This window comes from Hemiscyllium ocellatum, chromosome 32 (genome assembly GCF_020745735.1).
Source record: "Hemiscyllium ocellatum isolate sHemOce1 chromosome 32, sHemOce1.pat.X.cur, whole genome shotgun sequence".
In the NCBI taxonomy this organism is placed as follows: Eukaryota; Metazoa; Chordata; class Chondrichthyes; order Orectolobiformes; family Hemiscylliidae; genus Hemiscyllium; species Hemiscyllium ocellatum.
The window spans coordinates 40720676-40747328 of record NC_083432.1 but is presented as its reverse complement, the minus strand read 5'-3'; the positions used below and the strand labels follow the sequence as shown (position 1 = coordinate 40747328).

The window sequence follows — 26653 nt, the reverse complement described above, 5'->3', positions numbered from 1 at the left end:
TTGAGCTTGCACTGAGGTTGACTGCAACACTACAGCAGACCTTCGACAGGAATGTTGGTGTGGGAATACGGTGGTGTGGTGAAGTGGCAGCTAACTGGAAGCTCAGGGTCATTCGCTCAGACAGAGTGTAGGTGTTCTGCAATGCGGTCATCCAGCCTCCTTTCATCTCCTCAGTGTAGAGGAGACCATATTGTAAACCCTTTGGGAACCCTGCAGTCTCGAGGACTCAACATCAAGTTCAATAACTTTATCTCCCCTACACCCAGTCCTCTTGTAACGTGCGTTTCTTTTAGCACAGTCACTTGTTCCCTGTATACCCTTAGGCTCATTATTACATTATATGGGTTGCATTCATCATAGCTAAGCCATTTTTTCACTCCTGGCACCAATTATCTCTTAGTCAGCTTTTCTTCTGTCCTGGTCTGCTGTCCATCATCTTCTTGTTTACCCACACCTTTCATATCTAATTGTGTGTGTGTTCTGTCTTTGCCTATCTGCTCACTTCTCCTCCCTGCACACCTCTCCCCCCCCCCCCCCCCCCCCCCCCACACACACACCCTCATGCTGGCTTTGGTATAAATACTAGCCTTTCCTTGCTACTGCAGACAAGCAGGAGGCTGGAAGAACACAGCAAGCTAGGCAGCATCACAAGGTGGAGAAGTCAATGTTTCGGGTATAAGCCTTCTACAGGACCTGAAGAAGGGTTACACCTGAAATGTTGACTTCTCCACCTCCTGATGCTGCCTGGCCTGCAGTGTTCTGCCAGCCTCCTGTTTGTCTACCTTGGATTCCAGGACCTGCAGTTTTTTAAAAAAATCTCTTTCCTCACTACTGGCAGTTCTGAAGAAGATTAGTCAGACTCGAAATGCTCATTGTGCTGCTGAGTTTTTCAGCAATTTCTGTTTTTGTTTCAGTACACCAGTATCCACAGTTCCTTGTTTTATAATCCAATGATCAGTGCTGGTTTCTGGTTTGGATCCTATATAAATATTTCATCTGGTAACTATTTCTATCTAAGAATTGCGATAGTATGCCTCTGGTTGGTTTCTGACATTTAAACTATTATATGTGCTGTACTGTGAGTGAGTACATCTCCCTCTAGTAATGACTGGTGCTGCTCTCTGCTGATATCACTATTACCTCATCATATTGTTATAGCCAGTTGCCAGTCAATGTTCCCTGATTTGTTAGAATTCCAGATGGGATACCCCAAACTGTTAAGCTCCTGGGTAAGGAGGAGGTGAACTGATTCCCCTTGATTCTTCATGAACTCCTTTTTTAAACAAAGAATATGTTGTCACAAAAGCTTGAAATGTCTAAAGGTGATCTGGGGTTACGTTCCGTTGCCATGAAAAAAATCATACCTCCTTATAGTTTCTCACATCGAAACAAGACTGTGAAATCGTCTGCTTTCCTCAGTTAGAAAGTTAGAGGGATACTGGCTTCTGTACCCTCATCCAGATACACACGGGAAATTGCAATTGAGATAGACAATGCACTGTTTGGCAAGCTTTCCAGTTAAAATTTCCATCAAACTCTCATCTTACCATCTCACTGAGAACTGAGTGAAGCTCAGGGTCTTCAATAATCTGGTATGTCTGCTCCAGGAGCTGATGTTTCAAACTACTTTCTAGACACTTGAGTTCACGGGAGATTTCAAGCCCTTCATGTCCTTTCACTGAAAGAAATAGAGTCGTGTGTTAGAAGCAGTAAGATTCTGGACAACAATCATGTATGTTGTGTGGACTATTCTTTAACCTCGGCACAATTTCAGTGTTGGTACTAACTGCACGATCCATTTGATAATAATGACTGTGAAGTTCACCAGGAGTGTTTTCAGTGAGGAGGACTTCAAAAAGCAAGTGATCGCTTTCTTTGGATGATCACCTGATGAATCACTAGCCTCATAGGCAGAAAATAGTGATACAGTGAGACAAACATATACACACACAGGCACAGACACACTTACACACAGTTACACATACACTTACACAAACACAGATATACACACACACACACACACGCACACATACACACACGCAGTTACACACACATACACACACACACAATTACACACACATACACACACACGCACACACATACACACACGCACACAGACACACACAGTTACACACATACACTTACACAAACATACAGATACACACACACACACACATACACACACACACACACACACACACACATATGCTGGAAATCAGGATCGAAAAGTGTGACGCTGAAAAAGCACAGACCGTCAGGCAGCATAAGAGGAGCAGGAGAGTCAACGTTTAGAGCATGAGCACTTCATCAGGAATGTGGGGGTGGCCCAAGGGGGCTGAGAGATAAATGGGGGGGGGGGGAAGGGGGGAGGTAGCTGATAGGTAGATGAAGGTGGGGGTGATGGTGATAGCTTGGAGAGGAGGATGGAGCAGATAAGTGGGAAGGAAGACGGGCAGGTAGGACAGTTCAGGAAGGCGGTGCCGAGTTGGAAGGTTAGACCTTCTACCCTGACCCCATCTTTACCTCCGTGATATCGATGGCTGCATCAATGAGGAAATGCAAAGAATCAGCCAGAAATACAATCCTCCCCACCCCCACCTTACAGTATGGAAGCAGGCCATTTGGTCCATCAAGTCCACACTGAAGCTTAAAGGAATTGAGCATGAGTTAAACAGGACAAGCTGAATATTGGCCTAGAGACGGGTCCTGCCTATTTCCAAACTAGAGAACCCAGTGGAGGCCTAGTCACAGTTTTTAAAATTATGAATGGATTGGAATGAGGGCGAGGAGTCCACAAAGGAAAACTGGCATCTCTCCTGATTAGAGAGACAGAATAACTTGCAGGAAACCACTCCACAAGTATGGGGTAAGATGAGAATGCAAGGCCTCCAGGAACCAGCCCAGCCAGCGTGGGGACTGAACCTGTGCAGTCAGCTTTACTCTGCACCACTTTCTCATCAGCTGGAAAGGGCAATGTCAAATAAATCTGCGCATTTGTGGGAAAACGGAAACCTAAATGACATAAACATTTACCGATAAAAAAATGAGAATTTCATTCTATAGCATTTTATATATCTTAAACCCTGCACAACCAATTTATTTTTAATGTGCAATCACTATTGCAATGCAGTAAAACTGGCAGGCCAATTTGCACTCAGTAAGTCCCCATAAACAGCAACATGGTAAACGTTAGACATGTTCCTTAGTCTTTAGGAACATCATCTTTAAGGTGTATGTATATAAGGTAAGCAGCATGGTGGCCCACCACACCCAAGTTCGACTCCAGCCTCGGACGCCTGTCTCATGTGGAGTTTGCACATTCTCCTGTGTCTGTGTGGGTTTCCTCTGGTTTCCTCCCATAGTGCAAGGATGTGCAGGCTAGGTGGATTAACCATGGGAAAATGTAGGGTTAGGGTAGGGAGAGTTGGGTTTGGGTGGGATAGTTTTTAGAAGGATGATGATGGACTCGATGGGCCGAATGTCCTGCTTCCAACCATAGGGATTCTATGAAGGCTGCAACTTTGCCTACGGGTCAATCTGACTGACAGGGCAGCAGCATACATTGCAATTGGATACTTCGCTATAATGATTGCTTTAATTTGAAAATGAAGAACAGTGTAAATCCACCAATTTGTTTTAAGTTAGACAGAAATTAAGAAAGATGTTTCTCACATATGTTAAGACTGCAAAGATTTCAAATCCTTGAAGATTGTCTAAGGATTCAAGAATGTTACTGAAACAAAATTGCTACATTGAATAAGTTTAATATTTAAAACAACACAGAAAAAATGTTAAAAGGCAACAGCAGGTCAAACTTACCCAATCAACAGTCAGGAAGGCAAGTTCAAAGGAATACTGTCAGGATGCTCACAACATGCCTTAGTTTAAATTGGAGCACAGTAATGTTCCAATCAAAACTTAAAATGTTCAAACAGCATGCAGCACTATGCTTTCTAGTCTCAGATATGTCTGATGCAGAAAAACAAGTCATTAAGATTTGCTTAGCAATTGGGAATGAAGGTCTACACATGCTTAGTACATCAGGATTAACAGCTAAAGAGCTGAAAGAACCCCAAAAAATATGGGTCAGATTAGAAGACCCATTTAGAATCAGATTAAAATTTCATGTTCATCAACCAGAAGACGTGCCATTGAAGAAGAAGCTTACATCATCCAAAACTCACTTCATAAGCAGGTGCAGAGATAAGGGTTCATTGTGTGATTTTTCAGATGAGGAGCTAGCAAATAGAATTGTTGCACTGATAATCACAACCACTCCCATGGACGCTTTCCAGAAAGATTTGCTTGATAAACCAAAGACTTGCAGCATCAAAGAGATGTTGAAGGACGGATGTAAACATAAAATGATCCTCACAGGTTGATGAAATTTAAAAGTCATAAGTGCAAACTAAATGATTGACACAAAATTATTGGAACACCTAAACAAAAAGCCATGAACCAATTCAAACAGATTACACACAAGCAGTACATTCGAGCTACAATACAGACCCATCTGGGTATCCGGTCTGAGATGCAGGCAGGAGTTGATTGATGAACCACAATGTGACAATGAACAATGAACATTTATTTTACTCCTTCTATCTTATGAGAAACGTCAATGTTCTCAATCCTTCCGAATAGTTTGCAAAAATTTGAATCATCTCTCTTTAGAAAATTTGTGATAATATTAGCTAAGATGGGCAGAGGGACACATGCCACAATGCTAATGCTCAATTTGAAAAGAACATAGTATTCTACTATGTAAAACTAGGGCATACTATGTAAAACTAGGGCATACAAAGGTACACAGGGTCAATGGTGCTGGAGTGTATGTACAGTCAAGTCAATCTGTCTGGGAGTGCAGATTGTAGACACTGATTCATGGCAACTGGAGTACATCTAACGCTAGTCACAATCCATGGAATGAGCCAGGAATCAGAGACAGATCAGAAACTGTAGTAGGATATTCAAGAAAATTGCTGAATTGAACATGAAAGAAGAATGGCACTCCTTACTTTCTTGTAAATTAGTCAGGCCAGTTCTCTGCTGCAAGGAGAACCCTGAAAGTTCAGGAGGAAAAGGCTGAACATTGGCTCCAGCAAAAAATTCAAACTTGAAAGTCCTATCTTAAAGATAAGGGATTAGATTAGATTTACAGTGTGGAAACAGGCCCTTCGGCCCAACAAGTCCACACCGACCCGCCGAAGTGCAACCCACCCATACCCCTACATTTACCCCTTACCTAACACTATGGGCAATTTAGCATGGCCAATTCACCTGACCCGCACATCTTTGGACTGTGGGAGGAAACCGGAGCACCCGGGGGAAACCCACGCAGACACGGGGAGAACGTGCAAACTCCACATAGTCAGTCGCCTGAGTCGGGAATTGAACCCGGGTCTCAGGCGCTGTGAGGCAGCAGTGCTAACCACTGTGCCACCGTGCCGCCCACAGCGGCATAGCTCTGCTCGCTTAGTGTCACACAGATGAAACAGCAAGAAGGAAGCAAAGTGGGTGTCAATTCGATGAGAGGATTTCCACCATGGAGCAGCTCATTTGTAAGACAGGTGAGATTAGATACAAACATAGAAACATAGAAAATTGATGCAGAGGGAGGCCATTCAGCCCATTGAGCCTGCACCACCAATCAATATGAGCATGGCTGATTCTGCAATTTCAGAATCCCACCCCCTCTTTCTCTCCATACTGCTGGAATCCTTTACCTGTAAGGGCAGCTCTCTCTTGAATATATCTAACAAACTGGCCCCAACAGCTTTCTTGGATAGAGTATTCCACAGATTCGCAACTCCCTGAGTGAAGAAATTCTACCTCATCTCCAACCTGAATGGCTTATTCTTTATTCTTAGACTGGGACCCCTGTTCAAGATGAACAGCTACAAAAGCATCAGCCTGAGTCCAAAGTAATGTTAGAGAAAATGATAGACCTTAAGAAAAGGGGGAGATGCAAGGAGTTGCAAACCACTGATAGGAAAATAGGAAGACATGAGCAGGAGTAGGCCATTCAGCCCACCATTCAATGAGATCCTCACTGATCAGTGGCCCAACTCAGGAGACAGTCGTTTCAGAAATAAATGCTGGCAATGATGCTTGAGTCAGAGAATCCAAGTATGACACAGACAAAACCAATCACTTGCAAATGGAAATTGTCCAGGCTTCAAAGAAAACAACGTCAGAAAAAAATCTTGACAAATAGGAATGAACATACAGTATCACAGTGTGGAAGTCAACAGCACCCCTCGACAAAACCTTCATCATGTGATCTGGACATTTCAGTAAATTACATGCGTTGATAGAGACTCACAGGCTCACTTGTTTTTGTAAACTGTTAAATGTTCCTTTGGGAAAGCAGAGGGCTGTTGAACGTGAGCATTTTCCTTCAAGGGACTTCATCTGTAAGGACTCCAGGTGCTGTGTGTATGAAGGCTACAATCTCATTGAGCAGTCAGTCTGGCGGGATGTGCAGATAATGCACACTGAAACCAGTCACTCTGCTGTAATCTTTATTGTACAATTTAAAATATGTTTTAATGAGGTTAGTAAACAAATTTATCCAGAGTTCATCAGTCCTGGATAAGTGATTGGTTCACTAGCATTAACATGACAATAATATCCTGATGTTTTCTTTTAAGTGATGTTGATTGAAGGATAAATATTGGCAAGGACACTGGAGATAACTCCCTTGTTATTTTTTGAAACAATTCCATGTGATATTTTATGTCCACCTGAGATGCCTTGGTTTAACATTTTATCCAAAAGAAACACCTCAGACAGTGAAGACTCTCTCAATAATGACTGGAGAGTCAACCTAGCATTTGGCGTCAAGCCATGGAGTGGATCTGCAAACGCACAATCCCCTGACTCAGAGTGAGTGGGCTACCAACTGAACCACAGCCAATGGGTCCCGGTCTGGGAATCCTGCCTCACCTCCTCAGTGTTCAAATTGTGTCCACCATCAACAAGGCACAAGTCAGGAGTGTGATGGAATATCTTCGCTTGTCTGGATGACTGTAGCTTTAACAACACTTCAAGAAGCTCAGCAGCATTCAGAACAAAGCAGACCACTTGAGTGTCACTCTGTTTAATACCTTCAACCATCACTCCCCACATACCCAACACTCAGTAGTGGCAATATATACCATTTAAAAGATGCATTGCAACAACTCATCAAGGGTCCTTTGACAGCATTCTATCAATCAGTGAGTTCTAACACCATGAAGAACAAGGTACATGGTAATAAAACACTCCCCTCAAAACCACCCATCATGGATTGTAACTATATCACTGCTCCTTCATTGTTGTTGGGTCAAAATCCTTAAACTGTCCTAAAAATAGAACTGTGGGTGTCCCTACACCACATGGATTGCAGCAGTTCAAGAAGGTGGCCACTTCTAATTGCGAGCAATTAAGGACAGACAATAAATGCTGAGGCTGAGGATACTCGTAATCCCTGGGTAAAAAATGAGGTCTGCAGATGCTGGAGATCACAGCTGCAAATGTGTTGCTGGTTAAAGCACAGCAGGTTAGGCAGCATCCAAGGAATAGGAAATTTGACGTTTCGGGCATAAGCCCTTCATCCTGATGAAGGGCTTATGCCCGAAACGTCGAATTTCCTGTTCCTTGGATGCTGCCTAACCTGCTGTGCTTTAACCAGCAACACATTTGCAGCTACTCGTAATCCCTGTTGAATAAACAAACAAAACTCACTTTTCTGGAAGGTGGAATCGAAGCCAGCTTTCTCCATTCAAGCATTCTTATTTTACTCCTCATGATGTTATACCTTAATTGTTCTATTATTCTCCTAATTCTTTCAGAACCATGGCCTATCCTTTTAGCAACTTTCAAGTGGCTACCCCAGTAATCTTACCTTTAACACTGTCAGCATGTAACCATGACATCAATTGATTCTTCTCTTTTGGCACTGAGAGGCCTGAAAAGGAATTGGAAAAAGAACCATGAATTAAGCAATCACTAGAATCAGTATCAGAGGTGCTAGGAACAAACATAGAATGACATCACCAACACAACGAAACCCAAGCATATAAATGGAAAGCAGGAATCATCAGCAGTGCTTCATCCTGAGGTTCACTGTATGGTGACGAAATGTCTGAAAATGAACCTTCCAGCTTAGCGAGCAAACCTACATCCACATCCATAGAATGTCCTTCCATCCCGTGTCTAGAAATGTAGAATGTCCTTCTATTCTGTGTATACAAATGCATTCACTCAATGGAGATTTGCTGATCACTGAAAAGCTTAGCTGTGCAATTTAATGACTGAAGTTCTTCCAATTCAAAGATAATGCAGAAGGTAAAGAGGTGAGGAGCCTTTACTGTGGGAAATGAACTCATGCAGACTCAGTAATTTCCAGATTCAATCCTTTGGCTTGCATTGAATTAGTCATCCAGCATTCCCTATAGTCACCAGAGTTGCCTTTCATACTAACAGAAATATACTGTCTCTGGACTCTTATTATCTAATTTTTGAAGGCCTCCCATTTTCCAACCAGCCCTTTACCTGCGAATAGCCTCTCCCAATCAACATTTGAAAGTTCTCACCTAATACCGTCAAAATTTAGCTTACTCCAATTTAAAACTTTAACTTTTAGATCAGGTCTATCCCTTTCCATAATTAACTTAAAAGTAATAGAATTATGATCACTTGCCACAAAGTGCTCCCCCACTGACACCTCAGTCACCTGCACTGCCTTATTTCCCAAATGAAGATCAGTTTCTGCACTTTCTGTACATCCACAAACTGAATAAGAAAATTTTTTTGAACACACTTAAATGCCTCTCCATCCAAGCCCTCCATTCTACAACAGTCCCAGTCTATGTTTGGAAAGTCAAAACCCCCACCATGACCACTCTATTATTCTTACAAATAACTGAGATCTCTTTATATATTTGCTTTTCAATTTCCTGCTGACTATTAGGGGGCCTATAGTACAATTCTAATAAGGTGGTCATCCCTTTCTTATTTCTCAGTTCCACCCAGATAACGTCACTGGGTGTTCTCCCAGGAATATCCTCCTTAAGTATATTTGTAATGTTATCCCTAATCAAAAACACCACTCCCCCTCCTAACTTGACACCCTTTTTCTCCTTCCTATGGCATCTATACCCTAGCACATTAAGCTGCCATGAATGTGTGTTGGGCTGTTGAGTGAGACTGTTCAGATTGGCTGCATGGAAAAACCACTTACTGTTACTCACCATCTAGATTCACACAGTGGGGTGATCATTAGAGCTCCAATCCAAGGATAAATGTAAATACACAAGTAAAGGTAAATACTGAGGATACTGGTAACCTGAAACAAACACAGAATTCTGCAGAAGCTCAGCAGGTTGGCAACATCTGCGTAGAGAGAAGCCGAGTCAACATTTTGAGTCCAGTGACTCTTTTTCAGAACTGGACCTGAAGCGTTAATTCTGTTTCTCTTTCTACAGATGCTGCCAGACCTGCCTGAGCTTCTCCAGCAGTTTTTGTTTGTTTCAGATTTCCAGCATCTACAGTTCTTTGCTTAAATTCACCACAATCTGGTTCTTTCGTTGTCAGTAAAAGTTAAGTCGCCATCGTCCTACTGGCTGCTCTCATTAGAGAGAGACAGACAGACAGGCAACTGATTTAACCTGAGGGTCAGACAGTTCCAGCGAGGGGAGAAGTTGAAAGTAGAGCCCCACATGGTAACCTTAGCTGGTGTGGGAATTGTACCCACACTGTTAGCTACGTCACAAACCAACCATTCAGCTAACTGAGCCCTTTAGTAATTTCTTAATCACTATTACTGAGAATAGCTTTTATTCCATACTTTTTTATAAATGCAATGAATTTACATTTCACCAGTTGCTATGGTAGGATTTGAACTCATATCTCTGTTTCCACATTTGCACTTTTCTTCTTTTCTGATTTGGCTTTTCATTACGGCAAAAGTTAGGACAGATCAAAAAGCCAGGACCATCCAGGATGGAGATGCCATTTACTGAGCAGAACTGAATCACAGAATTGTTTCTCAGCCTATCAGGGCTGCACTGACTCTTTGAGCACTTTTGCACAATGCCATTTTCCTGCCTTTCCCTTGTAACACAGCTCGTTGTTTCTATTTAAATAACTAGCTATTGTCCTCACAAAGGTCTTGGTTGAACCTAGCTCCACCACACTTCTCGGCAAATACCATCGCACTGAAATTGATATTCTGGAGAGTTTCCTTCACAAACCTTTAGAAGTGGAATGTATCTGGCTTCAGAAAGAGTGAAACATGTGAAATGCTCAATCACTTACAGATTGTGCCATCTTCTGATACAGTCAGGTCCCACACTTTGTAGGCAAGGACTGCTCCCTTGGGAATCTCCAGTGTTCTCTCAGTCAAAAGAGTGTACTCTGTACCTGCCTGAAAAAAATATATTCATCAAAGATAAACAGGCATGAAATATAGGTCGATCAAGATCTACTTCTCTACAGAAAGCAAGAAGCATGAATTAATGGTTTTAAGTTGTTTTGTGAATCCAGGGATTTATAAAACTGCCTTAAGAATCCATATTTTTCGTAAGAGTCACTGGAAATGAAATGTCAATGGTTTTTGTCTTTCCACAGATGCTGCCAGACCTGCTGATTTTCTCCAGCAATTTCCATTTTGGTTGTAGACTTTCAGCTGCCTCATTTCTTTGTTTTGCTTTTAGTGAGTCCTGATGAAGAGCTTTTGCCCGAAACGTCGATTTTTCTGCTCCTCAGATGCTGCCTGACCTGCTGTGCTTTTCCAGCACCACTCTAATTTAGACCCTTGCTTTTACGGTTGCCCATCCTAGATTCCCCTCAGTGTTAGTGCTAATCAGGACCTGAGTTTTCCCCTGTACTCACTTTGTCTGCCAAAGCTGTGACCAGAGTAGATTTTGAACATCTTCATCCTGCTGACTGCCTTGCGTTTTAATCTTGTTTATTGCCTCCTGCAGGACATTACATCAGGGCTTCCCAAACTGCTCAGCACCAAGGCATACTTCAATGAGACAAAACATTTCGAGGCACACCTACTAGTTGCAGATGAATTGATTATGAATAGCGTCACATTTACTTACACTTACAGCCTTACTAGAGAGGTTTGCAATGTAGTGAATACAAAACGTTAAAATGGATCAAAAATATTATCTGTGATTGTGGAAAATGATGTATTTGCACCTTTGGAGGTGTGCACATGTACAGCTGATAGGAATGCCTGGTGTCAGTAAATACCGCATTCAATAATAGACTCTGAAGCTCTGAAGGAGATCAGGTGCACGGATGCAGCCTTTTACTCTCAGGTAAAGTGCTTCTGCTTCCCAATTATTTTAAAGTACCACCCTCACCAATCTGTGGCTCATTGGCTGAGATCCACTGCATTACGTAACTTCAGGTGGAACGGATAATGTTTGTATCATCTTCAAATGGCTCCATGGCCTAATCCCACTCCACTGCTATAACTTGCACAAGGGCCTCTAACACTCTGTGGCTTCTGCTCTCCTTACTGTTAGCACCTGAACAAAGAGTGAGGCTCCGAAAGCTTGTGGTTTCAAATAAACCTTTGTGGGCGGCACGGTGGCACAGTGGTTAGCACTGCTGCCTCACAGCACCAGAGACCTGGGTTCAATTCCCGCCTCAGGTGACTGACTGTGTGGAGTTTGCACGTTCTCCCCGTGTCTGCGTGGGTTTTGTCTGGGTGCTCCGGTGTCCTCCCACAGTCCAAAGATGTGCAGGTTAGGTGAATTGGCCATGCTAAATTGCCCATAGTGTTAGGTAAGGGGCAAATGTAGGGCTATGCGTGGATTGCGGATCGGTGTGGACTTGTGGGGCCGAAGGGCTTGTTTCCACACTGTAAGTAATCTAATCTAAAATACCTGTCGGACTATAACCTTGGTGTTGTGTGATTTTTAAAAAAATATATAGTTTTATTGAAAAATACATTTTTTAATATTTCAAGTACAAAACAATACAAAGAAAGAACACCAAAAAAAATTTAAAGCCTCAAACCACCCTCATGTACAAACGTATAAACATGTATAGAAAAATATATATATAAAAATAACTCCAACTAACTACGTAACTAAATAAATAACAACTAACAATAAACTAATAAATAATAATAATATAGTTCAGCCGAACAAAACACTCACTCGCGAATATCGAGAGCATTAGTTTTCATATATTCACAAGTTCGCAGCTCCCCCTCTCTGGATATTTGACTTGTAAAGCCCAATTGTTGCAGTTATATAAAAGCGCTTATTAGTATGGCAAACAAATCTGTGAGTAGGTATTCCAAAAAGAGCTGCCATGTCTCATAGCAATTCTCAGTTTTATGGTGTACCATCCTTGTGAGAAAATCCAAGGGGATATGCTCCATAACAATTCTCCGTCAACCCGACACGGCTGGGAAAGAAATATATTCTTTCTTGTGCAGAAAGTGAGCATGTTGAAAAGTTTTTTCTTATGCGCATCTACAGGGAACATACTGGGCAGGCCAAGAAGAGGAGAAATCGGGTCCTTCTCCACCCTTACACGCCAAATCCTCTCCATTGCAACCGCCACAACGCTCCAGTATTTTTGAAATCTACCACAGGACCAGAGACAATGGTTAAGAAAGCCCTTACCCACCTTACGCTTGGGACATGGTGAAGATAACGCTGGTTTAAATTTTGACAAATGATCCAGAGCCAAGTGGACCCTTCTGGACAATCTTCAATTGTAAAGCATGGGTCCTATTGCAATTTGATATCTTTCTTGTGTTTCCCAAATATCTTCCCATGCCTCTGAGGAGACCTTAACACCTAGCTCTCTCTCCCACACCCTGCAGAGTTGATCAAACTCATCTAAAGGGGCACCCCCCCCCCAATTGATGATGTAAAGTGCTGACAGAAAGTGTACCCTTAGCACTGACCACCCTCCTGTCTATGCTGGATTTGTAGGGATCAGTCAAAAGTGCGGTCTTTTTTTTGAATAAAATCCCTAACTTGAAAAAAAACAAAAGAGGTGCCTGTTAGATAGCTCATATTTCCATGCTGATTGATCAAAGGACATCATTGTGTCTCCCTCAAATAAATCGCCCATGCAAGGCACACCCCTTGCTGCCCAATGTTTGAATCCTGAATCTATCATCCCCAGTTGCCAATATTGCCTTCCCTCTGCCGAATTGCCCTCCATGCTTTAACAGTATTGATAACTATTGGGTAATGGCAATATTCCCTAACTGTCCTCTCTTTGTCCAGAAACAGAAAGCTAGTAAGGGGGCACCCTGCCTGGGAGGGTTCGATATCTAACCATATTGAAAGTGGGTCCTCACAAGCCCAATCACTCACATAGGATAAAAGTGATCTTAATCGGTAGTTTTTAATGTCTGGGAGATCCACTCCTCCCAATCTGTGAGGCAATTGCAGTTTAGCTAATTTAATAAGGGGCCGCTTACCATGCCAAATAAAAGAGCTGAACCAACCATTCAGTCCCCTGAACATATGCTTATCAAAAAATCAGGGGGAGCATCCATATAGGGTATAGCAAACGGGGGAGAATATTCATCTTAATGAGTGCCCTCCAATCTAACCATGAGACTGGAAGCGCCTCTCATCTTTGACAGTCTTGTTTGATTTTGTCGAATAATTGCACAAAATTAGCTTTAAACAGCCGATCAAGAACTGGAATAATAAATATACTCAAATACACAAACCCGCCCCACCCTGCGACTACTTATATGAGAATCAGGATTTGCCCTCAAGACCTAGCACCTTCGTAAGATGACCCATACACATAGCCTCTGATTTTGCAAAATTAACCTTGTACTCCGAAAAGGTGCCAAAGGTGACTCATTGTATCGGGCAAGGCACCGGAAGTGCTGGACTTGGCAAAAAATAGAGGACATTGTCTGCGTACTATGAAATCTTATGTAATTTTGTCGCCACTTCTGGAGCCAATATATTATGATCCCTACGAATGGCCTCCGCCAGTGGTTCAATCACCAGCATAAAAAGCAATGGCGAAAGGAGGCAGTCCTGCCAGCTGCCCCTAAAAATTTTAAAATTGCTTGATCACACCCCATTGGTGATGGCTGCAGTGAGAAGGTCTCTGTAGAGAACCTTTACCCATCTTATAAAGGCTTTGCCCAAGTTCAACCGCTCCAGAGTATAGAAAAAGTACAGCCACTCAATCCAGTCAAAAGCCTTCTCTACATTTAGAAAAATCATCAATCCCTGTATTGACTGTTGCTAACACGTTTGAATTACATTAAGCAGCCTTTGAGCATTTTTGGAGGATCTGTGGCCCTTTTTGAAGCCCCTCTGGTCCTCTTTAACAAAAAAAGGTAACACAATCTCCAGCCTTAACACAAGAGTCTTAGGAAGGATTTTGAAGTCCACATTTAAGAGTGAAATGGACCTGTAAGAAGCACAGTCCTCCAGGACCTTCCTTTTTTTAAGAATAAGCAAAATATCGGCCTTTCTTAAAGATGGCGGGAGATGATCATGACTGTATGAGTCATTGAGCACGTTGAGCATTGGGCCTGACAATATATTTGTAAATTCCTTATAGAATTCGCTGGGAAGTCCATCAGGACCGGGCATCATTCCACTCTGAAGCTACCTCACAACTTCCTGCACCTCTTGCTCTGATAAGGGGGCATTGAGAAAGACTCTTGTTTTGGGGGGTCACGCCTGGGAGCTCCACATCCTGGAAAAAAGGACTCCTTCTTGGCCCGCCCTTCCTCACATCCCTCAGATTTGTATAATTCGAGTAAAATATTTGGAATGCCACATTAATCATTTTGGAATCACATTAGGTTCCCAGACCCTTCCCTCATTGGCATAATGGCTTGAGGGGTACTCCTTTTACTGGCAAGATATGCTAGATACTTGCCTGCCTTGTCACCATGCTCATATGACCTTTGCTGTGTGAAAGTAAGTTCCTTCTTTGCTGTCTGCGTGAGCACAGAATTCAATGCACACTGCAGCACCGTAATCCTCTGTGGCTTGGCCGACGAGGACCTGTCAAAGTAAGCCTTACCGGCCTTCAACCGTGCTTTGAGGAGACATTGCTACTCACCCTTCTGCCGCTTCCTACTGGCAGAGTACGAGATAGCTAACTCCCGACATAGGCTTTGGCAGTTTCCCAAAGGACAGACGGATTACTAATCAAGTCTGAGTTAATGTCTAGGAATGCCCTAAATTCCCAAGAGAAGTACTCCACAAATGTATTATCCTTAATGATAAACAGATCCATTCGCCAGTGCATCGGGCCCACTATAACGTCCTTAATCTTAACCAACAGGTACACTGGAGCCTGATCAGAGATGGTAATATTATCAATTGTACAAGATGCCATCAAGTCCAGGGTTGCCACGGGGGTTGAAGAAAAATCAATCCAGGTGTGACATCTGTGTGGATTGGAAAAAAACATAAAATCCCAACCTGGAGGATGGAGATGCCTCTAGACGTCCACCAACACTAACTCCACACACAGATCCACTAATTGTTTAGTTTGTAAAGAGGGTATGGAGGCGGGGTGGGAGGGGGGGGGTCCTTCAGGCAACCTGCCTATCATGGGATCCATGAGACAGTTAAAAATCTTCCCCTGTAATAATATGCCGGGAGTGGAGACTGATCAATTTAGAGAACGCATCTACCAGAAATTTGAGGGGATGGGCTGGAGGACAATAAACATTTAAAACACTATAATCTTCCCCGTTTATCAGGGCTTTGAGAATTACAAACCTCCCAGGTGTGTCTTTAATGCTATCTAGTAACTTAAATGGGAGATTCCTCCTAACCAATATAGCCTCTCCCCAACTTCTGGTATTAAAATATGAAAAGTAAATTCGATCAAAGCCACTCAGCTGTAGTTTCAAATGCTCCCTATCATCCAAGTGGGTCTCCTGTAACAAAGCAATATCCACCTTTTCCTTTCTAAGACTCAAAAGTATCTTCCTCCTCTTAATTGGTGAGTGTCTCCCCTTGATGTTGCAGGTACACCATTTAATCAAGTCATTAGCCATAACCTTCTGCAGTAAAATTTAGATTCCAGAGAGGAAGAATTCGAATTACAAATTGCTGAGCATTAGTGTTGCACATTCCATCAAACATAAAAACTGCATAAACTAAAACCACTCCAGTTAATAAACCTACAAAGCTATCAAAGACTATATACAACAAGTTCCAAAACATAAACCAACATATAAAGCGCTAAAGGCACTGAATAGGGGAACTCACCCCCTGCCCAAAACCCAACTTCCCATCCCGCTGCCAATACCGCAGTCAGGGCATTTAAATACCTGAACCGACATAAACTGTCTGTAAGTAGGTATCTAGCCATCCCAACCATTTTTCCTCCTCCCATCTAGAGCTGCAATGGAAACACAAGCAGAAAAGAAAGAAAATACACCATGAACTAACAATGTGAACACAGAAATTTTGAAACAAAAAAGGGGAAGAACCCCACCCATCCCTTGGTATCACTTAACTTAGAAATTGAAAGTACACATCCCAACTGTCACCAAATATAGTTTAGACCAGATTATTAACAATCAAAAAGTTAGGAAAAGAAAGCCCTGACCGCGCTTCCTCTTTTTTTTAAAAGAAAGGCAGAGACGTACCCAAATAACACTACTATTTGCACATCCTAAATTGTTCAGATTAGGTTAGTTTGTCCACAAAGTCTCTTGCCTTCTCCGGTGTGTCAAAGAGATGTACAGATCCATCTAAGGTGAACCAAGCATCGCCGGATACCTCAGAGATTACTGGATTCCAAGCTCTCTCAGTCTTCTCTAAACACCATCATCGGATTTTCTTTTCCAGATCACCACCGCTGGGAAGTCCTGGAAGAATATGATCTTAGAGCCCTTGTAAACTAGGGCCTTTGGATCCTTTCCTGGATTCTGGAAGCTTCCACGATTCTCTCCTTATCTTTATAATGATGAAACCAAACCAAGTGAGGACATGGACGTTGACCCAGACCTGACCTCTGTGTTGTGACCCGGTCAGCCCTCTCGATCTTTCAAGCCTCTCATTCCAGCCTCCAAGTTAAGGAATTTCAGCAACCAGTCCTCAATAAATTCTGGCAGCCACTCACCTCTCTTAACCTCCGGCAAACTGATGATCCAAATATTTTTTCTTCTGCCCCCGTTCTCAAGGTCATCAACCTGCTCAAGCTATTTACGGACCTGCGTCTCCAGGGCCTGGATACTATCCTTGGAGGAACCCGTATCAGCTTCTACCAGTGTGACTCTGTGTTGAATCTCATGTGTCCTTTTCTCCAGGTCTTCCAGCTGCTCTTCATGCTTCTGCAGATTCTCCTCTATCTGCTTCCCCAGCTTCTTGTGAGATTTCACAAGCTCCTTCACGAGGACCTGGTAAGAAATCATGGATCCTACAGCCTGGGCCGCGGGCCTGGCCTTAGACGCTCCTCCTCCCTTCTTCGGCATCCCTGGACAGCAAAAACCAAGGGAAGTTGAGTCCTAGGACATAGTGGTGGTCCAGGTAGGGTGGGCTAGGACTTCATCCCACTTGCGATGCAGTGCAGAGCTCGGCAACACGATCTTGCTAGATCGCCACCATCTTGGATCCCTCCATCGTGTAATTTTTGCCGTTTTTAAAAAAGACTCTGACCAGAATGGAATACAGTTCTTAAATGTTGCCAAACCAAATCTGTCAGAGAATGAAACACTTTGCCAGTTGCTTGTACATTTTCTATTTCTCAGAGTAATGCAGAGATGCCACTCTTTTCTAACAGCTTCAAATACAGTGGTCAACCATTCTGAATTTTCTGGGAGCATCCTGTAGGGTTTCTGTTTGTTTTTGTCAGTGTAGAACTCTAATGCTCATGTTTGGCACAGTCTCCAGAATTCTGTGGACAGTGTTTCGGGAAGCACATCTTTCCCTGCAGATTCTGAGAGAGGCCATACAGCTTTGAGGGAATATTGTTGGCCCCTGATTGAGGTGGTCACCTCATGTCTCAGGTTGCTTGCCGCTGGGATGTTCTTTGCAGGATATTTCCCCATCACTGCTTCTGTGACTCTTGTACTCCAATGCCGAAGGTTGAAGTTGTGTAAATGTACAGTATGTAGTTCCACATAGAAATTGAGTTATCCTCTGTGATCTGGTCGCAATGTCTGGGTGTATCACTGCACTCTCATGGTCTGGACAGTATTACTTCACCCAAAATCACAATCCTTCTATCTGGAGAGCACATACACTCTGTATTCCCTACCCTCTTCTATGGTTCTTCACACCAAAATGTACCTTATTTTCTTCTTTGAGAGTTGGTCATTGTGATTATAAAATATCTGAACTCATGCTTACAGCTCACCTTCTAGCAACATCGCTTGGCCTGAGTCATCACCCAGGCTCCACCAATCAAGCACTGATTGTTATCTATTGTTACTGTGATCAGTTATCAGACTCACATAATCAATTACTGAGCTATTAAACTATTCACCATAACAAACATTTCATGAAAGATGCTCTGTAAATGTTGCTGTTGAATGGTGAGATTGTTGTATTGTAAGACATTTTTATGGGACAGATTGGACAAACTGATTTAGTAGGTCACTTTGTGACTGAAAATTTTATTTCCCTTTCATTAATCTTGGTTACTGAGAAACCACAGTAATCCCAATGGCTACTTTCTTAATGCTATTGGTTACTTCATGCAGTCATCCATACCTTGGAGATGTGAGACAATGCAATATATATTTTTGATCCTCCCTTGTTAACTTTCTTCAGTGAAATTGGCTCAGCAGACATTAATGTTTCGGTTATGATGCAGAGTTCTCCTGAGTAAGTATTTTTAATCAGCTCCCAGGAAGGTCCAATTTTTCTGAAAGTAGAAGAGAATTATAAATGAGTGGGATTTCAGAACATCCTATCTACAAAAAATATCAGAAACCCTGGCACCCAAACCAAGGTCTTAGCTATTGAACCAGAGACACGTCTAGCATTAGCCAATGAGGACTGGAGTGAATTTTAATTTGTGATTGCCACACCCATCCTCGGGAGGGACGATGGTGCAGGCAGGTTCACTTTGAGGCATTCAAGAGGGCATCAAGTAGTTATGCGGTTAGAAATGATATGCAGGGATATTGGGAAAAGGCCTTTGTGAAAGAACTGTGAGCTTATGATAGTACAAATAGCCTTCTCCTATGCCATAACAATTCCAAGGGTGACCCAGAGGCTCAGTGATTAGCACTGCAGCCTCACAGCGGCAGGGACCTGGGTTCGATTTCAGCCTCAGGCAACTGTCTGTGTGGAATTTGCACATTCTCCCCGTGTCTGTGTGGGTTTCCTCTGGGTGCTCCGGTTTCCTCCCACAGTCCAAAGATGTGCAGGTCAAGTAGATTGGCCATGCTAAATTGCCCATAGTATTAGGTGCATTAGTCAGAGGGAAATGGGTCTGGGTGGGTTACTCTTCAGAGGGTTAGTGTGGACTTGTTGGGCCTGTTTCCACACAGTAGGGAATCTAATCTAATCTAAAATGAAGGTGAGAAACCTACTCTTATTGTTGTAGGACCCAGACAGCAATTCCTAAGGAGAAAGTCAAATCTGTACCATTATGTTTTCAAATTATTCTTTCAAGCGATGTGGGCATCACCGCTGGGCAATCTCTAATTGCTCTAATTAAGAATGCCAGGCCAATAGGAAGTCCTCCTGCCCTGAAACACTGGCAGCCCACCATCATAGGTGAAAACTGCTGAGGTAGTTTGGGATGGAGGTATAGGTTTGGGAGGGTCAATAGTCACCTTCAAAAGATCATTTCTTGGAGGAGGAATAATTGCAAGGATTTGTGGAAAGAGAGAGAGAGTGTAAGCAAATGGGCCTTGAATGAGCCAGTACAGATTTGATGGCCCTTTTCTGTTCTGTACTGCTCTCTCTGCTACAATGACACTTATATTGCTCTCTGCAGACTTTTCAGAAACTTCAAAACAACAACCTGACATTCACCTTAGAGGGTGTGGTCCCTCCACAGGGTGGCATGTAGACACAGCTCCAGCCATCTTGCAATTACAGCCAAAGGGGTTAGTGGGGGGTTGGGGGGGGGGGGTTGTAGGCGGAGGATTAAAATTATGGATAGGGCTCTGGCTCTCCAGTCTGATATCGGGAGGCCATGTCCATTCATCAGCTGGAACTCACGACAGCTGACTCTTCCATTGGCCTTGATGGGCTAACTAAAGGCTGCTTGTGGGAGCATTAACCAATCAATTCCCTCACCCTGACCAGCCTCTTCAAACATGGCCCCAAAGTGGGACCACGTCATTAAACCAATGGGGAGGCTGACAGCAGCAAAAAACAGTGCTGCCCTGATCTTTCCTCTGCATCCATTTAAAATTCATCCCCTCAGGTCTGTTCCACTAATTGACCTTTTAGAGTCATGGCAAAGATTGCCAAAGGGTTTGCTTGAGTAAATAAAGAGAAACTGTTTCAAATTGCTGAAAGATGGTCGATCAGAGCTTTTATATCAGATTCAAGTGATTGTCTCAGATTTGGAAACACTATCTGATAGGCTCAGTAGTCACCTTCACCAAATCAATTCTTGAAGGAGAAACAATTGCAAGGATTTGTGGGAAGAGAGAAGGGGGGGGGGGGCGCAACTAAACAGGCCTTAAAGGAGCCAGGCTAGATTCGATGGCTGAAATGACCCTTTTAGTGTCCTGCATTGTTCTCTCAGCTACGATGATTAGGAATGTAATTTATTTTCAGAAGATGTGATGAACCTCAAAATTATTCTTTTAATGACTTTCACCAAATCTTGTTTGAATGCAAGTTTATAAACCGTTGACATATTCTCTGCTGACAAATGACTAACTCAGTCATGAATTAGTTTTGCTCTACACATTACAGAGTTAAAAATCACACAATACCAGGTTATAGTCCACCAGATTTATTTGGAAGCACTAGCTTTCAGAGTGGCGCTTCTTCATTTGGTGACCATGGAGCGGGATCGTAAGCCATAGAATTTACAGCAAAAGATCACAGTGTCATCTGTAACCTGGTGCTATGAGATTTTTAACTTTGTCCACCCCAGTCCAACATTGGCAACTCCACATCATGGCTACCCATTACAGGTTGAGGCAGACCTGTTGGACCACCTGGTATTGTCCTGTCCCTCAGTCACATTTCTCTTAGAGTAACAACTGATCCTTTCTCAAGTGACATTACTAAAATGGCTCTATGTGTATATTCTCAGTCGTGTACTTTACCGATCTTTCAGGCTTTTGATTAGCTCTGAGACACTGATGCAAAGTTGTTTGACTCCTTGTAGTTGAATGGTGTCACATTTGGCTTTTGAACCTTCAAATTTTCCTGTGACTAAGTCGAGACTGACGTTTGCCTTTCCTTTGATGAACCCATCCATCGTCTCCAAGAAACTGAAGGACATCTCCTTCTGCTGGACTGTATGAAATGAGGTGAAATGCTTATTAATGTGTAATATTTTCTCCACTGGTATATAGTTTTGCATCTGGTTCATTCAGTTACAGCAGCAATTGCTCGGCACAATCGCTTTCCTAATGGTATTGGAGTTGATGGTAGTGACTCGCTATTAGAGATAACAACACAGTGCAAAGGAGCACACAGTGACAGCAAAGATAGAGGGAATGGTAAAAACAATAAACATGTAGTTTTGCCAAGCCTTTTGAAAATTCCAAACTAACATGGGGTTATTTTGTACTCTGATTGATTATTCCTAAGTTTAAGAAAACACTTTTTAGACTCTGTAAGTTTAGAGCTCTGAGTTCAATAAAAAGTTGCATGGTACCAAGACTACATTAAGCCAATGTTTTATGACAACAATGACTCTAGTGCAGCCATGACTGTGGCACCTGGAACACAAACACATAATCATTTTTTCATAGTTAACTAGTTCCAAGCTCCTAACAGACTACATGACAAGAATAGGCAAAATGTGGTAGTAGCAGGCTGTGCGATTTTGTTTGCTAATGACAACAATTTATTGTTATCATTATTGAGCATATATCGAGTCAAGCTTGCCTGAAGGAGTGTAGCCCAAACATACTCAAGAAGCTTGACACCATCCAGGAAAAAACTTGACTGGCACCACCTCCACAAACATCCACTCCCTCCAACATCAATGCTCTGTAGCAGCAATGTGTACTATCTACAAGATGCACTGATGTAATTATGAGATCCTTAGATAATCACTTCTATTCAGAAGGACAAGGATAGCAGATACATGGGACCACCACTTACAAGTTCCACTCCAAGGCGCTCACATTTCAGACTTGGAAATAGATCACCATTGGTTCAATGTCGCTGGATCAAACTCCTGGAATTCCCTACCCAAGGGCACTATGGGTGTACTGACAGTGCATAGACTGCAGTTCAAGGAGGGAGCTCACCACTGCTTTCTCAAGGGGCAACTAATGACAGATTACAAACACTGGCCAGAATGCAATGTTCACCCCCCATGAGTAAATAAAAGAAAAACCTGATAAGACAGAAATAAGGGGGAAAATTTTTCAGCTATGTAAAACGTTCATCCCAAATCATAGACCTGATTTTAACTCAATTGAAAAGCCATTCACTGATGCAGAATTATTATTTGATGCCCCAAGTAGTTTATAATTTATTGTAGTAATGTTTATCTCTCAGGCCCCTTCCACCCTCCACCCTACATTCCTGATGACGGCTTATTCCCGAAACATTGGATGTTGCCTGACCTGCTGTGTTTTTCCAGCACCACAGATTTTGACTCTGATGTGCAGTCCTCACTTTCTCCTCGTAGTAATGATTAATTGTAGTGACCTGCCAAGAGGTTGGTCAGTCTAAAATGCAAATGCATCAGTGCTTCCTTGTGGCCTATTTGGGGCTCAATGCTTCAACTGAAATGAGACCCCAAGCCTAATTTGGCTTCGGGGCCAGAATGGTACTCAACAGTTACCAATTATTTGGTGTGCCTGCTGTATTCTCCCTCAAGGACTTTCAGCCAGATTCAGATTTTCTGAAATCATTATGGTTGAACATAAACCCTCTGAGAAAAAGAGAGAATTGCTGGTCACTTCCCCAGCTCAGGAGCAAAACTGTGACCTGAGGCCTAGAGTGAATCTCCTTTAGATCCCAACTCTTTCCACCACACGCCAACCCTTTTTCACTTCCCTACTCTATAGTTACACTCCCTTCCCATGGCTCTGATTCATTCTTTTCTGCAGCAACACATCTCTAAGAAATTGTTCAGTGAGATTGAAGAATTAGATCACAAATTCACCTTAGGATAGACTGTTTAAAATTTTCTTCCATAATTCTGACAAAGGTTTCTGCAGCTACTGACAATAATAAAGCACACAATGAGGCTCTGCAAGAAGTTTTAAGTTGGGATTTCAAAGAATGCTCCCCAAATCAAACTGCCACATATTGGGCTTCTGAAGGACATGCATGAAACCCCAGGCCAGTCTGTGTTGAGTTACGTGGTCTCAGTGAGGCATCATTTAGGGAGTTTCTATTAATCCGAATGCCAAAGAAGGAAAATTCAATTCCACTCAAAATTGCCCTCCGGATCTTAATCAAAAACAGCTATTGGATGTCAGATACACATATTCAGCTGTGATGCCTAACAGAGGAAGGACTGGTATTCATGAAACCATTTTACAATTTCAGAACATCCCAGAATGGTCTGCATCCATTGATGTGGAGTCATTGTCGTTTCATAAAGAATTTGTGCACAGTAAGTAATATGGAAATGATCAGATAATCTGTTTTCCATTGATATTGATTGTGGGATATTGTCCGGGATACCTAGGTGATCTCCATTGCTTTTCATTGATGTAGTGCAATGGATCTTTCACTCCCAGCTGAGCGAGTGACCAGACAGGCCTCAGTTAAAATGTGAGGGCTACTGACTCTACAGCATTTCCTCAGTGTTGCACTGAAGAGTCACCATAGGTTATACACCCAGATAAAGCTTTAACCCATAAATGTCCAACTCACAGTCTGGTACACGTGTGAAGACTGCCCATTTGGGAGAGCTACCAGAGAGACTGGCTAAACAGTAAACCAACAAATGTGTCAACGTTTTCAGGAAAGGAGATAAAAATTCTTGGGGATGTAAAAGGACTGAGCAGAACACACAAACAATTCCAACTCTTTGCTATCATAAGGAGCCTGACAATGTTGTTCAATGAACACACACACACACATAGGCAGGTCATAACTCACCTGATATCAAGTTGTCTTCATCATTCCCCAGTACATGTTTCAGTGTGAAATCAGTGGGGAAATATTTTGGTTTTCTCCAGAATGGACCATTTGCTTTTCTGTAAACCAGGCACAGAGGCTTAAACCTGTCTGAGTCATAAGCACTGGTGGCTGGGATCAGTTCACCTCCAGAATCGATTTGCTGAACGAGGTGCCTTACTGCTTTTCTAAACATCCTAAAATGAGAGAAAATGCACATTGAGTGAGATCACATCAGATGGTATGGAGTGACAGAGTCTCTAATCCAGTGGGTACATTGAGGTTACTTCTCTCTCCATGCTGGCCATTTCCAGTGTGAGACTGGGAATTCAGTGGCATGGAGGATTAGTGATGCAGGAATCCGTATGTTTACCAATTTGCATTCAGATCACACCTTTAATGCAGGCACTTCATAGCAGCATCATCAGGCAAAAGTTGACATCACGTCAAAGACAGATGACCAAAAGATTTTGTCAAAGAGGCAAGGTCTGAAAGGAGGAAGGAGGTACAAAGAGATTTAGAGAGAACATTTCACAGATCAGTGAATGATTCAAGAAATAATGGATGGCAAAGGACCCGGTTCTGATTGTTGCAGGGCTCAGAGAGGTGCAGGCTGAAGGAGGTTACAGGGATACAGAGGGACAGCATTCATGGTGAGAGCTGAACAAGGCAGTGAGCATTTCAGCATCGAGATGTTTATAAATTGGTTGCTAGTGTTAATGAGTGCTACTGTTCCAATCACTGCATAACATTGCGCACTAAAATCAGATGATAGAGAAAAGCAGCAGGCGCAAAAGGAGAGGGATAAAGAGAGAGAGAGAGAGAGAGAGAGAGATGCTGACATACAATAGGAACTAGCTTCTGATCATATCCGAACATCTGTCAGGTTCTGTATGTAGAAGTTATGCTGCAGCTGTACAAAACCCTGTTTAGTTTCCAGTTGGAGTCCAAAGAGCAGATCTAGGCACCATACCTCAGGAACAATATTTTGGCATGGGAGGGAGTACAATGTAGGCTTATAAGAATAGAACCTGGACTACAGTGGTCATGAGGAGCGATCATATAAATCAAGTCTGCTTTCTCTAGAATTCAGATGGTAAAGAGGTGATCTGATTGAAGTCTTTGAGATACTAACAGGAAATGACAAGGTAAATGACATAAACTATGTCCACTGATTGGGGAAGCTCGAACTCGGAGGCATAATCTGAGAGTTAGGGCCAGACTGTTCAGGAGAGACATTAGGATGCACTTCCACCTGGGAAGGATAGTAGAGGTTTGGAACTCTCTTCCACAAAGGGTAGTGGATTCTGCATTATTTGTTAATTTTAAATTTGAAATAGATCATTTTTTTGTTAAGCAAAGGTGTTAAGGGATATGGGCCTAAGGCAAGTATATAGGGATAGGCCACAGGTCAGCCATGATCTCGTTGAATGATGGAACAGGCCAGAGGGGCTGAATGGCCTCCTCTTGCTCCTATGTTTCTCATGACATTTTCGTGAAGCACGTTTGCATATTTTACTAAAGGCACTAAATAAATGAAAGTTGTTGTTACTAGAAAGTGTACTGTAATGACCAAAAGAGCTGGGGAGAGTTTCATAGAAAGAACAAAAGGGAGGGAGTGTGAAAGCTGGGCAGACAGGAGCGACTAAACGACAAAAGTGATGAAATGATACAGGGCAAATTGAGTCTGCAACGGAACAAGGGAATGTACAGAAAGAGAGAGAGAGAGAGACAGACAGAGAGAGATAGAGACAGAAAAAGAGAGAGAGAGAGAAAGACTGAAAGACAGAGAGACAGACAGACAGGAGAGTTCTAACCAAGCAAGTGAAGAAGGGAACATTTGTCAAAACAATCAAAGTCCCCAGCCTTCAGTATAGCTACTTGTAAATGGGCAGAAATTTATTTCATAAACAGGATAGACCGTGTGAATCCTTAGAAGAGTATAAAGGCTGCATGAGTATACTTAAGAGGGAAATCAGGAGGGCAATAAGGAGACATGAGATAGCTTTGGCAAAAAGAGTTAAGGAGAATGTAAAGGGTTTTTACAAATATATTAAGAACAAAAGGGCAACTAGGAAGAGAATAGGACCCCTCAAAGATCAGCAAAGTGGCCTTTGTGCGGACCCACAGGAGATGGGGGAGATACTAAAAGAGTATTTTGCATCAGTGTTTACTATGGAAAAAGACATGGAAGATGTAGGCTATAGGGAAATAGATAGATTCATAAAGTTATAGAGATGTACAGCATGGAAACAGATCCTTTGGTCCAATCTGTCCATGCCAACCAGATATCCCAACCCAATTTAGTCTCATCTGCCAGCACCCAGCCCATATCCCTCCAAACCCATCCTATTCATATACCCATCCAAATGCCTCTTAAATGTTACAATTGTACCAGCTTCCACCACTTCCTCTGGCAGCTCATTCCATACACGTACCCCCCTCTG

The 26653-nt window shown here is 42.6% G+C and overlaps 1 protein-coding gene across 4 annotated transcripts in view; it reads right to left on the bottom strand.

The window, feature by feature from the left end:
- The window catches only part of LOC132830838 (gasdermin-A-like), a 62346-nt gene that overhangs the window by 7837 nt on the left and 27856 nt on the right, over window positions 1-26653 (bottom strand). For all 4 annotated transcript variants that reach the window (XM_060848720.1, XM_060848717.1, XM_060848718.1 and 1 more), the window contains 6 exons: window positions 24189-24403; window positions 21218-21410; window positions 18687-18840; window positions 10300-10408; window positions 7886-7948; window positions 1548-1678 (listed from right to left, as the gene is read on the bottom strand). In XM_060848720.1, the coding sequence (XP_060704703.1) occupies window positions 1548-1678; window positions 7886-7948; window positions 10300-10408; window positions 18687-18840; window positions 21218-21410; window positions 24189-24402 (864 nt within the window). In that variant the 5' untranslated portion in view covers window position 24403. The remainder of the gene's footprint in view (window positions 1-1547; window positions 1679-7885; window positions 7949-10299; window positions 10409-18686; window positions 18841-21217; window positions 21411-24188; window positions 24404-26653) is intronic.